This window comes from Lepidochelys olivacea (genome assembly GCF_965140295.1).
Source record: "Lepidochelys olivacea isolate rLepOli2 genome assembly, chromosome: 10".
Taxonomy (NCBI): domain Eukaryota; kingdom Metazoa; phylum Chordata; order Testudines; family Cheloniidae; genus Lepidochelys; species Lepidochelys olivacea.
The window spans coordinates 11,225,728-11,242,426 of NC_140420.1; the positions used below are offsets into that span (position 1 = coordinate 11,225,728).

A 16,699-nucleotide genomic window follows, 5' to 3' on the forward strand; every position below is an offset into this window, starting at 1 on the left:
TCTGAATCATCTCATGGAGGGATCCGATCCTCAGTGATGTCCCAAGGGAGCACTGGCAAAGAATGTAACAGTTCCTGATTCCAAAGAGCAGGCTAGAAGAGATTCTGGGATGTTGTGAACTGCAGAGAAGAGTTTATATTGCTCCCCTCAAGGCCCAGCTGTGAGCTTATTGGAAACCTATCAAAAATCAAAGGATCTGGGGCATTGGGCTTTTGGATGCAAAAGACTAGCCCTGTGATCTTTAGTTCCAAGCTTTGACCCACATTTGGTCCATCCTCTCAAGGAAAAGGGCTAGAAATTTAGCTTTAAAAGAATGAAAGCTATGATACTCTTAGGCCTTGTGTGCATGGGATAACTTTAGGGTTTTTTGCGGGGGGGCGGGGATAAACTACCTTACACACACATACTTTTTTCTGTTTTAATTCTCTGGCATCGTATCCTACACTTATTATTCTACTTTGGAAGTGAAACAGCACTATTCCAGAATGAGTTTTTTCAGTGTAAGGTTCCTGTGAACACATCTGTAGTTTGGATTAACTGTTTCGCTTCAGGCAGTCCTCCCACTGCTGTCGAAACTGCATAGCTTCACATCTGGATTGTGTGCCCTCTACTGTTCTGGGGTTGTTTTGAATGGACTTTTAAATGCTGGCATTCAGGCAAGTGCATTCCTTTGCAATTCCTGCCTGTGGTGAGTTCACACACCTGGAGCTGCATACCCAATATAGCAGCCATGCCCTGTGCTTCCTCATGCTCCCATCTGGCAGTTTTGGACTTCCTTGCCTTCTGGCAAGAATAGATCATCCAGGCCCATCTGAACAACGTCACTAGATGCAAGGAGAAACAAATGGAGGAGAAGGGGTAGTCCTGGGACACAGGCCAGTGCTGCTATAAAATAAAGGAGCTCTGGCAAGAGACAAGAATGGGACCTCCAGTAATGCGCCCACTACCTGTCCATACTATGAGGAGCTGGACTCGATTTTTGCAAGGGAGATCACCACCAAACCCCAGCATGGGGAGGAAGGCCTTGAATGGCACTGTAACCACTGCCAAAGGCACCCAAGTGACCACAGACAGCATCAACAAAGCAGTGTGCATACTCCCTTACTGTAAAAAGAACAGGAGGACTTGTGGCACCTTAGAGACTAACAAATTTATTTGAGCATAAGCTTTCGTGAGCTACAGCTCACTTCATGGGATGCATTCAGTGGAAAATACAGTGGGGAGATTTATATACACAGAGAACATGAAACAATGGGTGTTACCATACACACTGTAACAAGAGTGATCAGGTAAGGTGAGCTATTACCAGCAGGAGAGCAGCGGGCGCGGGGGGGGGGGGGGACCTTTTGTAGTGATAATCAAGGTGGGCCATTTCCAGCAGTTGACAAGAACGTCTGAGGAACGGGGGGGGGGGGGGGAAGGAGGGAATAAACATGGGGAAATAGTTTTACTTTTTATAATGACCCATCCACTCCCAGTCTTTATTCAAGCCTAAGTTAATTGTATCCAGTTTTCAAATTAATTCCAATTCAGCAGTCTCTAGTTGGAGTCTGTTTTTGAAGTTTTTTTGTTGAAGAATTGCCACTTTTAGGTCTGTAATCGAGTGACCAAAGAGATTGAAGTGTTCTCCGACTGGTTTTTGAATGTTATAATGTTATTCTGCATTAGTTCTAGCAGTAAACCATATTCAGAAAAATCTTTCTCACATAGACAAGGTGTCAAATTTCTCATTCCCCCACATTTGAAGGCGCTTTCGGCCCCAGGCTTCATAGACCTAAAGGCTGGCTCAGCCCAGTGATTCCCAGTGTTTGCCAGGCAGTTTTGCAGTTCCTGAAACTGGAGGCTGAGGAAGTCATAACACACTGAAGAGAACTCTTCTGGCCCAAGGAAAATTGTTTATTGCTATTGAGCTAATTAGTTATTGATTAAAAGTCAGTTACTAAGAAAAGTCTCATAAAGCAGAACTCTGTTCTCTGACCTGGAGAACAGCACATTGTTGTTCGATCACATCCTTTTAAAAAAGAAAAGGAGTACTTGTGGCATCTTAGAGACTAACAAATTTATTTGAACATAAGCTCTGGAAGGAGCTTTAAGGAGACTGTCTCTGCCTTTCCTTTCCCCATCTGAGGGTGTTGTGGTGTTTACATGATATATCTGCTGTATGCAGCATTCTTCACACTTATTACACTTGATTGTAGGCCATGCACATAGAAAGTTATTTTCTCAAACAGATTGCTAGGAAGGAAGGTCTTGGAAACCCTGTATTGGGAGTCAGGAGAGCTGGGTTCAGCTCCTGCCACAGACTTTCTCCCTGTGAACTTAGGGGTTGTCCATTAATTACATAACACATTTTGGTGACTTTTTTTAAGATCCACCCACCCCCTTGGAACGCTGGAACAAACACACAGATTAAGGACCCCTAATGAGTTATGTAATTTGTGGATGGCCCCTTGTGCAAGTCACTGAATCTCTCTGTGCTCTCAGCTCCCTATCTCCTCCAGCCTTTGTCTGTCCTGTCTGTTTAGACTGTAAGCTCCTCAGGGGGGGAACTCTCTCTCCCTATGTGTTTGTAAAGTGGATCTGCAGTCTGGGTTGGGCTCTCCCAGGCACTACTGTGATATAGTAATGGGAGGCTGCTGTTAACATCTTGAAGACAGGCTGAGTCCAGCCAGCGAGAATGGCTAACTCTGACTTGATTGCTGAGTTTAGAGTACATTATAAAAACATTTAAAATTCAGAGTACCTAGCATTCCTACCTGATTCCTGGGAGATTTCTTTTCCTGTGTGCTGACTTACTTCGCAACATGTTTTCTCACCTCATTGCCTGCCCTGTAACCTCCCCAGATGAGCTGGTCACCGAGAAAATGTTGGTAGGAGACCGCTTAGCAACAGGTCAAATATTATGTGACCACATTTGCATGAGTCAAGAATATTTTCATGCTCCGATGGTGTCACACACATTTAAACCCATTCATGCACACCCACACAGATACCTGGACGCACACAGGTACTTACATTCATGCCCATGCACTGATTCACAGACAGCCGCCCTGTACTGTGCATGCATACAGCTACTTTTGGAAATTCAGATGCAGTCGCTTACACATGTACCTGCACATTGCACATACACCTGAAAGAGTACATGCTCAAATCTGTAAAGCTGAGCTAAACCTGCGTGGGGCGGGGGAGAGTGAATGCCCCATAGTACTTTAGTGACTGCATGTCTTTGGGCTGCTGAGCTCTGCAAATTCAGGCCCCTTTCTTCCATTACACTTCCTGCAGCACAGTAACCATTCAGAAGAGGAATTCTCTGATGTTTAGGGACCATCATAAAGTTCACTGGGATGCAAAAGCATCACTTGAGCAATATGCCGTCGTTCAGAGTCTAGCTAGAACCTCTCTAAGCTGTCACTTCTCAGATGAGCTGAAGACAGGTTGCATTTCAGCACAAACAGTTTTAATATAGGGCAATATCAGCATTCCTGAGAGGTGCAGCCGAGTTCATCGTATGTGACAGGGCAGCTCAGAAAGGTAAACAGGACCGAAACCCCCCTGAGTCCATGCTGATTTGTTTCCCTTGCTAAGGAGCCGAGCCAGAAATGGATGACTGCCTAGAGATGCTGAAAGATGAGGAGGAAGCCCTGTGGGAGAACGTAGAGTGCAATCGGCACATGCTGAGCCGGTACATCAATCCAGCCAAGTTGACCCCGTATCTGCGTCAGTGTAAAGTCATCGACGAGCAAGATGAGGATGAGGTGCTCAACTCGCATATGCTGCTCTCCAAAATTAACCGAGCAGGTAATTCATTCCTGAACAGCCAAGACTATGTGCTGCATTGCCTGGGTTGGGTTTGACCTGACCCCAGCGTTGAATTAAAATCTATGAAGGGGTCTCTGTTCCCTTTAAGTTAGATTTTTGGGAAAAATCTGATGTTCACGAAAATGAAGAGCTGTTTGGTAATAGTGACTATGGCCAAGCCTGTGTTGTACAGAATGGCGCTCACAAAGCTTTCATTCCTCAATTTGCCAGTGCATTGCAGTTATCATAGGAAGCAACTACTTCCATGCCAGGTGCCCAGATGTCTCTGTCAATCGGGGCTGGTCAGCAGCAACCCTTTAATCTGAGCATCACTTTTTGTGGAAAGGTTTGCCATTCTGGCATTTCAGTACTGTACAGCGTGGGCTGTGTTGAATACCACTTGTCTTTCAAAGGCTCAAATCCAAACGCTACCTTCCCTACCCCATTCCTTCAAAGTAACACCCCGCACAAAACATGGAGAATACATGGCATAGCTTCATGAGATCAGCTGCGCACAGTGTGACAAGACTGGCTTTTCCAGAGTGTATTTATGTGCCAGCAACTGTTCAATCTGAAGCGGGGTTGGCCTCAGGGTTACAATATCTGATTATCCTGTTCTCAATACTCCTGTGTCCTTTCTCATTGCACTATTTTTGGGTTGTCCCTAGGCCGACTGCTGGACATCCTTCATACCAAGGGGCAAAGGGGCTATGTAGTTTTCTTAGAGAGCCTGGAGTTTTACTATCCTGAACTCTACAAACTGGTGACGGGGAAGGAGCCCACACGGAGATTTTCTACCATTGTCGGTGAGTAGGATCAGTCCCTGAGGAAATAAGGGCTGGAGTCAAGGCACGAGAGAAGACTCCGATTTTTTTTTCAGATGAGAAGTGTTAATGAGGCATAGTGACGGGTGGTAGCTCATTCCCACCTCTCACTCTCTGGTCTGGTACGGCCTAGCATTGGCTAAGCTGTTGGTGAAAGCAACACCCCTGGTTGCTGGAGTGAAGCTGAAGAGCTTCAGTAGGACTGCTACCCAGTCTGCCTCCATTTCTAGAATGGTAGTCATTACAAGGTGCCTCACAGAAATAAATTAGGGACCAGAATCTCATCTCAGTTACACTGATGTGAGTCTGGGGTAGCTCTGTTGAAATAGACAAAGGTACTCTGGATTTGCAACAGCATAACTGAGATCAGAATCAGGTCCAATGGGTGTACATGAACCTGCTCCACCAAGTCCAAAACCAGGTGCATGTATATGTGTGTATTCACCATTGTAGTATATATGCCTGTGTATTAGAATGTGTGTGAAGACTGACTAAATGAGTTTGAGTGCACATATGCAGTTGCATATGATGTCTGTGTGTACTCTGAACGTGGGCATGCATGACTATAAATATACGTATGTGTGTGTGTGTATAGTGACTCTATATATGATGGGGTGCATATATGGATGATTGTACTGTCTATGTTTGGTATTTGTGTGTCTGTTAGTGAGTTTGACTGTGTCTGTATATTTCATTGTTTGTGTATTGTGTGTGTGCATTTGTTTGTTCCCCACCTGTGCTGTTCCAACTTTGCCTGAACCCACATTATTAACCTGCTCTAGAGCAGTGCAAAAGACCTTGGGGCTGATGGGCTGTTTCATTCTTTTCAGTGGAGGAGGGACATGAGGGTCTCACCCATTTCCTAATGAATGAAATCATTAAGCTACAGCAGCAGGTGAAGACAAAGGATGTGCAGCGCTGTGAACTCTTGGCCAAGTCCCGCCAGCTGGAGGATGACAGGAAGCAGCTGAAACTGAACAATATAGAGTTACTGACCTTCCAGGAGAGATACAACAAGATGAAGGAGGAAAGGAACAACTACAATGACGAGCTGATCAAGGTGAAGGATGAGAACTACAACCTGGCCATGAGATACGCCCAGCTGAGTGAAGAGAAGAACATGGCTGTGATGAGGAGCCGGGACCTCCAGTTAGAGGTAAAAGAGATGCTCTGGATTGGTTTGGGTCTAAATCACAGATGGAGGATGAAGTGTAGCAATTGGCTCAGTGGTATTTTCAGTTATGCTAAAGGTATGTAGAACTCATCCTTGCTTTGCTTATCCAGGTTAGAGGCTCACAGCATAATGAAATGTTAAGCTGAGATGATGTGTATTGGTGTAAGATTCCCTGTGAGGGGTGGCACTTCCCAGCCTATGGAGAAAGGAAAAACATTGTTTTTTCAGCATCAATAATATATTGGGACAGTTACCCAAGGATGCACTAAAGTTTCATGGTGGTTTATCCAAGGATTCTAACATACCACGCTAGCACTGTATTGAGCTGTTGGGAATTAACCACCCCAAGAGCATGAAGTCCATGTTTTGTATGCACTCAGCTAGAGGTGAGGGTGTATTTAGAGAAGCATATACCAGAGGCTTGATGTATTTTGGATAATCTTTTTTTTTCTGTGCCTCTCTGCTTTTCATTTGTTCCTGGGGTGTCCTAGATTGACCAGCTGAAGCATCGGTTGAATAAGATGGAGGAGGAATGCAAGCTGGAGAGGAACCAGTCACTGAAGCTGAAGAATGACATTGAAAACCGACCCAAGAAGGAACAGGTTCTGGAATTGGAGCGGGAGAATGAGATCATGAAGACCAAAATCCAAGAGTTACAATCTATCATTCAGGTAAACCAGAGGAGGAATTACACCCCGTCCCCTTACTCTCTGCCTCGAAATCAGTACACCCTCCCCCCCATTATACTGGTGGGAAATGTGGGGTGAAGCTGTGCCCCCAAAGCTGCAATGAACCCAATCACCATGTTTGCAAAGACCAAAAGGTTACACAGCCCCCAACTTTCTGCAGATTACCCCATATAAAACAGATGAACAAGCAAAAGGAATTCTTAACCTAGTAAAGCTAGATGCAAATACAGGGCTGGATCCTGCAAGGTGCTGAGTGTCTGCTATGAAGTGCTGAGCCCTCTCAATTCCTATTGAAATCAATGAGCCAAATCCTGGCTCTGCTGGAATTGTTTTGCCCAACCTCACCAATGCAAAACCACCTTAGCAAGCTCCCCTAAATTCTTCTGGTGTAGGGTCTGCATAGCCAGCCCTATGTCATCACCCACGCTGGAGTAAGGGATTTGACTGGGGAAAGGAGGCCTGTTCAGAATGTTTCTGCTCTCCAGAAAGGACAAGCTACTGAGATGACCTCCTTGTGGGTTATTGCAGAAAACTACTCTAACTTGCACTGGGGGCTTCACCAGGGGGTGGCCAGCTCCAGATTTGGGGTAAGGGAAGGGCATAAAGGAGGGCACAGCCACTTTAGCCCTCCTTTTCAGGTGATGTGCTAAGCAGGGCTTGGCCAGACCCCAGGATCGATCTCAACATGTGGGTGCTCAGCACCTTGCAGGAACAGACTTTCCTTTTTAGAATGACACCTTTTAAAGATTCTCAACTCATTCTTATGCCAGAGCACAGCTGTATCCTCTCTGGTAGTGCCTAAGAAGCCTTAGGGCTTGCCTTCCCATAAACCGCTACGCCACTAGAGTGCTTCAGGGAAGACGCTACCTATGCTATGTAGGCACTCCATCTCCCAGGAGGTAGGTCGATGGGAGAATTCTCCCATTGATTTAGCGCAGTTTACACCGGGGATTAGGTCCGTTTGACTGTGTCACTCAGGGGTGTGGATTTTTCACACCCCTGAGCGATGTGGTTATACCAACCTAATTTCCTAATATAGACCAGGCCTTAGTTTTCTACAAAGTAAAGGTCAAATCTTAAAAAAAGGTATAAAAATATCCAATCTTACATTGAGATGCGATCTAATCTGAAGACTCGTATGCTGTTAAAAAATTAACATGATGATTACTATGACACACAAGGAAATAAGGAAATAATCACCAAAAAATAACTATCTAAAAATGGAAACAAAACACTCTCAAAATAACAAAAAGTATTTAGAAATACTTATTTTATTCAGTAACCAAAATGTCAGTGGACTCTCTAATTTAGTATAAGTATTTTTAAAATAAATTTGCATTTTTCTTGCTTAAGATTTTTTACTTTGATTCCCGGTTTATGTAGTTATTTTTGGATGCAATTTATTTCTCCAACAGTCATCTTGTTAACTTTAATTCCTAAAGGGGAAAAGAAAGTTTCTGGACATTGTAGAAAATGAAGTATAAGTTCTAGGCAGGGGCATTGGTGACTCTAGGCATGTGTTTAATATTCATTAAGCACAGTCATGCAAAGTCTGCATGCTTTAAAAATTCCTCTACATGTTTTCTTGGGCCCTGCTCCTTGGCAAAGGGCAAACTCTGTGCTCAGTGTGGGCTGATTAATAGAGAGAGGTTTTGAATGCAGGGCCTGGAGCAAAGGAGAGGCTGTTCATTGTCATTGCATCCAAAATGTATCCAATTATATCAGATCCAGTAAAAACAACCCCTTCTCCACAGCCATTCTGACAGTGAGCAGGGCTTTGTTCAGCTTTCAAAACATTAACAAATATCCCTCCTTTCTCCTACTTTCCTGCTGCAATCTCATTTTCTCTTCTTTTTCTTCTACTGTCTGTTTCTTTCTTTCTCTCTCCTCCTGTCCTATATCTTTAAACCTTGTCCCCTCAGGCTGGCAAACGTAGCTTGCCAGATTCGGACAAAGCCATCTTGGATATCTTGGAGCATGACCGTAAGGAGGCGCTAGAGGACCGCCAGGAGCTGGTCAACAAGATTTTTTATCTCCAGGAGGAGATCCGTCATGTGGAGGATCTGAGAGACAAGGTGAGAGAAAGACAGGACTGAAAGAGTGGGATCAGATCTCTTTGAGGGATCTCTGATTGCGATGACCAGTGATACCTGCAGGTAACTGCTAATGGAGAAGTGCAGTAGCAATTTGGTTCAGTCCTCACTTCCCATCCTGAGCTGTTCACATGAATCTGTCTAGGGTCATCTGGGCAGGGCAGGTGCAATTCCTTGAAATCAATTAATTTTCACATAGACAACATTCACTGCTGTGGGGGTAATTTACAAGACTCCATCAGCATCAGCTTGGACTGCAGTAGTCTAAGCTTCCTCACAGCCATGCCTTTTCAGCACGGAGCTACACTCTAGCCATATATGTCTATGTCTTATATAAGCAAATGTATAGATTAATGTGCACTTGGAGGTGAACAGGAATCTCCTCCGTGCCACAGGGCAGACCTCCCGACTACTTTGATGTACTGCTTTTATTGATTAGTCTGTGTCATTTGCAGTATCTTGAGGAGAAAGAAGACCTGGAATTAAAGTGCTCAACTCTGGGGAAAGACTGTGAGATGTACAAGCACCGTATGACCACGGTGATGATACAGCTCGAGGAGGTAGAGAAGGAGCGAGACCAGGTACATCACATTTAGAGGGGGGGGAAGTAACAATGAGAAATTGGATCTTCTCTTTCTTCTGTTTCTGTTGGAAGCCACCTCTGGGAATTGGGGGTAATTGGACCCAAACTGTCACTACATTTGTTACATATAATGGTTGCTATTAAAAAAAGGAAACGCTTGCTAGGTAGTGGCATTTGCAATACTGCTATTATCTACTAGTCTAAGCGTAGGGAAATTCTTCGAGGTTCTGTGGCAGCTGCCAGTGGGTGCTGACTCTTTAATGGCAACGCAGTAAGCTGCTTATTAGTGTCAAGGTTTTTGGTTAGCACTCTGCAACATTTGCTGCCAACTAAAAGTTGTCAGCCATCATCATCTTCATTAATCATATTACTATAGTGCACAGAGGTCCCAAACATTGTGTTAGGAGCTGTACAAACACACAGCAATAGACAGTCCCTGTCCCAAAGACGGCGCAATCTAAATTAAGACAAGAACCCATGTGACACACATGTGTGAAGCAGTGTTTTCTTTCCTCTGCAGGCATTCCGTTCCCGAGATGAGGCACAGACCCAGTACTCACAGTGCCTGATTGAGAAGGACAAGTACAGGAAGCAGATCCGGGAGCTGGAGGAGAAGAACGATGAACTTCGGATCGAGGCAGTCCGAAAGGAGGCTTGCATTGTTAACCTGGAGTGCAAACTCCGACGACTCTCTAAGGAGAACTGTAATGACCAGGTAGGTCCAGGAAGAGCTAGCTGTGCTCTCTTCTCTTCATGGCTCTGTCTCAGTTACAGCATGATGTAGAGGAGGATGGGATTTTATTTTTATTCCGTCTGTGAGCAGCAATGCTAGCCTGAAAAAAAGCAGTTGAGGGAAATTTCTCTTCTATTCAATTTCAATGCTGTGAGAAGCCCTCCAGGGCTAAGGGTTGGAACTTGGCTCTGCCACCACGAGACTGGCAGTTCACTTCTGCTGAGCCTTGACACCAAATGGAAGAGGAGGAAATGTAGAGGGTGGATTACCTGCATACTGGGGAAGGAAACTCCTAACAACTCTTTCTGAGGAGCTAGTTCTAATGAAGTTTGCAAATAGGTAAACTGGTAACGGGCCATGAACTATTGCTAAAGACGAACAGAAATTTCTGTGACTTTCAGTTTCAGTCTCTAGTTTGAGACCTGAACCACAATCTGTTTGGTCAATAGACAGCGGCTGAACCACTTGAACTACAGGTATGTGGCTGAACACCATGACAACAGAGCATGCAGGCCTCACTCGGTCCACAGGCAGTCCTGCCAGATGTACTAAAGGGAGGCCACGAGAAGTGGTGCTACGCTTTTGGCAGTAGCCTTCAGAAAAAGGTCACTAAAATCTCTCTTTTATCTCTAGAGTTTACCAAGGAATCTGCCGGTTACCATGATTTCCCAGACCTTTGGTGCTCCTGGCCCCAAAGCCAATGGTCAGGAAGCAGATGACTCCTCCACCTCTGAAGAGTCAGCAGAAGACAATAAATTTTTCCTCCTTGATCAGTCTCGACTTAAGAGAAGAATGAACCTGAAGGGAATCCAGGTGTGTCCCAATCTGAGGCCAGAACTGTGTAGTTCAGATGGGTTGTGGAGGAGATACAGTCAGGCTTTGTTGGGGGGGAAGCAATCAGGTTTTGCGAGACAATTGCTGCCCCCTTTTCCTCCTCCCCTGTGCTCTCCGTACTCGTGCCGCTCATTTATATTCTCACTATGGCTTCAGTAAAATGGATCTTTGCCTCCTTAATAGTAGTGAAAAAAGTATGTCTTGAAAATTGGTTTAATGCCCTAAGCCCAGCACATGTGGAATGGCTGGTGGGAAATGCAGCACTGATGGAAAAGCTGGCATAGTATGGAAGGAACAATCGGAAGAAATAAACAAAATCTGGAGCAAAATTAGCTAGCTAATTCGGAATTACATGAAGCATGTCCTACTCAATCAAATATAAGCGGCAGCCTGACTGAGGCCCTTGACTTCCCTGACTACTGGGCTGACGGTGGCTGCCACTGCATTCATGAATTATAAAAACCTACCATCTAAGATTGGTATAGAATGTATGAGCTGCTCTTTCTCTGTCCTCATCTGAATTCTCTCTGCCTTTCCTAACCTTTCTGAGCCCCGGCTGCCTTTATTGCCGGGAGCAGTAGAGGTCCATTTTTCCCTTTTATATGGCAAAGGGAGGCTTCTTGTATGAGCAGCCTGTTGAAACCAGTCACAAGAGACCCACTTCATCTTTTGTCATTGCCTCTCCAGAATATGGGAACTGCAGTGCATTTGGTGTTTAAATAACTCTTCTCCAGGCCCTGTTTGATGAAGGCACATAGGCTCTGCAGTGTGACAAAGGGGAAGGAAGGGAGGTCTCTGTTTTACAGTGAATGTGACACCTACCCTGAGTTTGGCTTGATTTCTGTCTTCTTTCTTTCAGCTACCACGAGCTAAATCCCCCATCAATACAAGCAAAGCATCAGATTTTCAAGGTCAGAGAGAGCACCAGTGTCCCAATTGTCTGTCTCAGTCTGTCTCATCTAGTCCATCTGCATCAGTTTGTTCTAACAAACATGCCAACAGGGCGAACTCAAAACTAAACCTGAGAGACTAAGGAACAGTCTTCTTTTGCACTAAATGATGTTAATCATCATTTCAAATTGACAAGATGCTGTCTGATCATTCTTTCCATCCATGGTCACTCTATAGACTCCTTTATCCTGTCCCATAGACAGTCTCAGCTTTCTAGCTACTTTTAACTTGCATCTTCTATCTGATTATAATTTAAAAAGGGACAAAATTAGATCTACTTTAAAGATCATCAAACCATTCTTCTGATTCTGAATATTGATGAAATCTTTGAGTAAGAAGGTCCCCTAATCTACTCGGTCATCTAAACAGTCCCCTTATCTGTTGGCAAGCTGGAGTGCATTTTTAACTCATTTTTAACTGCTGATATTCATTTTTACATATCCATCAGTTAGCTGTAATCTCACCAAATTACCATGTGCATCTTGGCTGTCTGAATTTTCCTAGTGCCCTGCATTTAACTAACAGACACTTAACAAAAAATAATGGTTTGAGCAGGGAGTATGTGCATTATTTGTTGTGTGCAGGCAGTATGCTCAGTGTTGTACAAAAGGTAGAGGAAGACATGGTCACTGCTCCATGGAGCCTACATGTTAAGCAGACAATCAGTAGAGTTCAGACACACAGTATGTTAAATGAGCAGATGGATTAATCTCCACCCATAGAGCAGATGACCAGCTCCAGCTCATTTAAGTTTTTATACAAATAAGATATTTCTTTAATGTTCATGAACCTCATAGGAGAAATGTGTTTTAAAGAAGGGGTTGAATGAGGGGCAGGGTGGTCCCCAGAAGTGTGCACATTCCTGCTTTAGAGCATCTCCCAATAAGACAGGGAGGAAAGGGTGATAGAATCAGAAGTCAATGGAGAGCTTCCTCAATCTCCCATTTAGTAAAGAGAATGAAGGGACAGACAGAAGATAAGCTCGAATGGTTGGAAAATCCTACGTCTTGTTGGGAATGTGAGGAAGAGTTTTATACTGAAGCGGATCTAATATAAATATCTCTGGTGTACGTCTCCCTCTCTGCCTTTGTCTCTGTCATTTGTGAGCACAGCAGTCAGAGCACAGGATGAAGATGGGGCTGATGCCAGCAGCAGCCGCACAGACACCAGTTCCTCCAATCCTGTTTCCATCAATAACTCAGTCAGCGGCTGTGAAGTTGGCAAAATTGTAAGGAACCTTCGGGTGCCCCTTGTTTGTCTGTGACCTTCCCTGTAATGTGATTCAGAGCTCCCACCCCTAGAACTAGCTCTGCACTAGCAGCCCAGCTGCGATCAAACTCAGGGCCCTGTCACTAGTTCCCTAATCCTTTTTACCAGCATTTTATTAGAACCATGTTATTAACCTTTCCCAAAATCACATACCTGGCTTATGTTTATTTAAAGATATTTCAACAGGACTTTACAGGCTCTCGGTATCTCATCTCTCCATTTAACACTTTGTGTAGGAGGTGGAGGCTTTTCTTCAAAGGCTGCTTTGTAATTGATTTTAGTGGAACATTTGAAATTCTATTGGAGTTTCTCATGCCCTTCATGTCCATAACCCACAGTGGGTCAGGGAAGGGGCGCAGCTAGCAGCTGCTAATTTCTGCACACACTAACCAATCCGTTTCTGCAGTAGCCCCATAATCTCCCAAGGTAGACATGCCATTATACACAATGTGAACACCGACACAGCAGGTGTAGTTAGAATGATCTTGCAGAGTGTTAATAAAAGACCTGATGAAGAACAAAACACCTTGCCGGAGCACTGTAAGAAATGCTGCCCCCAGGAAATTAAAAACTATAGCCTAGACTAGCCAGTGGGGGACCCTCTGCCACCCATAATAAGCTCAGCTGCCTTTATAGGGATACTCTTGGGACTATTAGTCAGATACACTGATGAATTACACTGTCTTGATTATAGTGCAGTTTAGAATAGTTTATGAACTGGTGCTATTAATTTATTTAGAATGAGCAGAAATGTATTTTTCTTTCTTTTTCTGTAGCCTCTGATACATGTATTCACAATGCAACATATGTCCCACTTAACAAGGTTAAAGCTAAAACTCTGCAGTGAATCAGCCACTTTGCATTGCTCATGTGCATTGTACTCTGTGACCATGGAATGAGTTTATCCTACTCCATATAAGACAGAGACTGTCAGTAAAGCACCAGACCAAAACACTTATGGCTTTTAAAATGAGAAATAAGAAAAGGAGTACTCTCTAAGGTGCCACAAGTCCTCCTTTTCTTTTTGCGAATACAGACTAACACGGCTGTTACTCTGAAAATGAGAAATGGATATGACACTTAACATGGATTTTCTTTCTTTCTTTTTAAAATAAAAGCAAACCCTGAGAAATCGCAACCACAGTATCATGTCCACCACTCCAGAACCTCCAGGAAATGATTCAATTGTCCGACGGTGCAAAGAAGATGCTCCTCATTGCAGGTGAGTAGCTGTGTTGGTGAAAGATGGGTAAAAACATTGTTAAGGCTGTAGCACTAACTGTGCCTCCTACCCCTTTCAGTCCTTCCCAAGACACTCCTCAGGTGACTGGCCTGGCTTCCCACACCTCATTCTGAGTGGAATCCTGTGGTCCAACCAGACTCAGACTGGATGCATGGCTCCCTACTATGTTAATGATACAGGCCCAGCTTGGTTTTGACACTGGTACGAATTTCCCTTGAGGAGCCTGTGACAAGCTTTTGTTTGCAGTGATACAGAAACAGCATCTTCAAAACAAAGCTTTCTTTATTCATTCTTCAAAGGTGCAAAGTACATAGAACCCAGGGTTAAAAAAATAAAAAGCCCCTACACGCATGGGTAGGGTGGCCACTCACACATTCCTGGAGTAGCGGACATTCTGGTACTTCTGAGAATGGCATGGGCCCTGCCCTCACCGGCATAACCCTACCTCTCTTGTTGTGACCTCATGGGCATGGTTCGGGCCAGGTCATGCCGCATGGGGGTGCCGTTTTGAAGAGCATGCCACTCTGCCCCTGCCGGCGTGACTTCTCTCACACAGTGCATGCGACATTACATTGGCAAGGGCAGAGCAGTGCATTCTTCATTACGGCATCTCTCGTCCGATACTGGACAAAACTATGGGTGGTTTAGTCTCAGTACTCGGCAGGGGACAAAGATTTAGAAAAGCAGGGCTGTCTGGTTTAAAACCAGACGAATGGCCTGCCTATGCATGGCTATCATTACACCTCTGTAAATTCCCCTCAGCCCAGCTCTCTCCATCTCTGGCAGGGGGAAACAGACTGACCATGCTGCAGTTTCTGCTGTGTTTGTCAGCCTGTTAGCTCTTCACTGACACCCTGTGAACAGCCTCTCCTAGCTTCTGCAACCCCCCCACCCTTTTCTAAGGTCTTTGAGGGTAGGGTCCCCCTTGATTCCAGGCTTTAACCTTGGGAAGAGTAATCCATTCCATGGATTCAGTTAGGGGGTATTCCCCAACTAACTGTTATCTGTGTCATTGTTTTACCAGTCCTTCTTGGTTTCTTTAATTAAACTCCATAGGAAGTACCTCCATCATAACCAAACATACAGAAGCCTGAACCATATTCCTAACAAATAATACAGATACTTCCCAGTTCACCATAATTGCTGATGTGTCATTTAAGTTCAGACTTCCTTTAAAAAAAAAAAAAGCAGAAGTCCTGGGACCTGACCTTGATATGTGTTCATATGGGATTGTAGCACACCAAATATTGGTCTTTTATTAGGAAATGCAAAACACTGGTGTTCCGGACACACAGTGGAAATTTTTTTAAACTTTATTTTTATATAAACATATAACGAAACAAAACATATATAAATGCATGCACAACATGGAAATACCATATAAATAACACAATTCAGTGTTCATTATTTGTAAAACCTGGAAGAAACAAACAAACCAACAAACACAAACCTGAACCCATAGAGGTCATGCAGGGTATCAATTTTTAAAGTGACTATCTAAATAAATAAGTGAGAACATACCCTATGAGTATCGGGGACTAATATATACTGAACTGCTAATGTATGCAATAGTTTCATGTGTGACCAAATTTTTTCCAAGCATTTCTATTAAACAGAGTCATTTTTTCCATTAATGCAGTAGCAGAGAGCTTACTAAGCCAGTCTGTGTTTGAGGGAGGAATTGCAGATTTCCACTTTCTCAGAATAACTCTTTTGGCTACAAGAAAAGGAGGACTTGTGGCACCTTAGAGACTAACCAGTTTATTTGAGCATGAGCTTTCGTGAGCGACAGCTCACTTCATCGGATGTAGCTCACGAAAGCTCATGCTCAAATAAACTGGTTAGTCTCTAAGGTGCCACAAGTCCTCCTTTTCTTTTTGCGAATCCAGACTAACCCGGCTGCTGCTCTGAAACCTGTCTTTTGGCTACAGAAACAATGACTGCAATCCATTTATTCATGTTAACTGGTAATCCCAACTCATCCAGCACTCCTAACATCAGTGGAAATTTTAAAAAGCGAGAAATACAGAAGTTAAGGTTCTTACTAAAATGTTAACTTTGGTACATTGCATGTATGTAGCATTTTTATTTCTATTTTTCTTCTTAAAATCTAGGGTATTACATTTTTGGTTGTTTCATTACATGTTTACTGTAAAATGTACAACATGTTGCCATAGGTATTTAATTTTTCACATTTCCTGACTCTCTTTGGTTTAACTGTGCCCTCTGTAAATTGTGCTGTTGTGGGGGCCAGAGGGTTGCATGTGAGAGCTATTTTTATAAAGGCAAAGGAGAGAGAATAGGCAAATGCCAGTGCTTTGGTAACATTAACACATAAATGGTCCCAAAGAGGTTCTGAAGTTCACACCTCATTGAGGTTAATGGGGTGGAAGAGGAAGCAGAGTTCACATCCCTTTGAGACAGTTTTCAGCATGGTTGAGCTGAGAGGAGAGAGCAGCCCATCTGCGTACAAGGTGTTGGCTGTGTGTCAGCATGTGAAAAAGATAG

The 16,699-nt window shown here is 43.9% G+C and overlaps 1 protein-coding gene across 4 annotated transcripts in view; it reads left to right on the top strand.

Moving 5' to 3' along the window:
- CARD11 (caspase recruitment domain family member 11) overlaps positions 1 to 16,699 on the top strand; it is a gene marked incomplete at its 5' end in the record, with an annotated part of 71,283 nt that overhangs the window by 29,463 nt on the left and 25,121 nt on the right. For all 4 annotated transcript variants that reach the window (XM_084642071.1, XM_084642072.1, XM_084642069.1 and 1 more), the window contains 11 exons: positions 3,586 to 3,798; positions 4,467 to 4,604; positions 5,453 to 5,778; positions 6,288 to 6,467; positions 8,408 to 8,560; positions 9,034 to 9,159; positions 9,682 to 9,876; positions 10,528 to 10,707; positions 11,588 to 11,639; positions 12,792 to 12,907; positions 14,067 to 14,170. In XM_084642071.1, the coding sequence (XP_084498197.1) occupies positions 3,586 to 3,798; positions 4,467 to 4,604; positions 5,453 to 5,778; positions 6,288 to 6,467; positions 8,408 to 8,560; positions 9,034 to 9,159; positions 9,682 to 9,876; positions 10,528 to 10,707; positions 11,588 to 11,639; positions 12,792 to 12,907; positions 14,067 to 14,170 (1,783 nt within the window). The remainder of the gene's footprint in view (positions 1 to 3,585; positions 3,799 to 4,466; positions 4,605 to 5,452; positions 5,779 to 6,287; positions 6,468 to 8,407; positions 8,561 to 9,033; positions 9,160 to 9,681; positions 9,877 to 10,527; positions 10,708 to 11,587; positions 11,640 to 12,791; positions 12,908 to 14,066; positions 14,171 to 16,699) is intronic.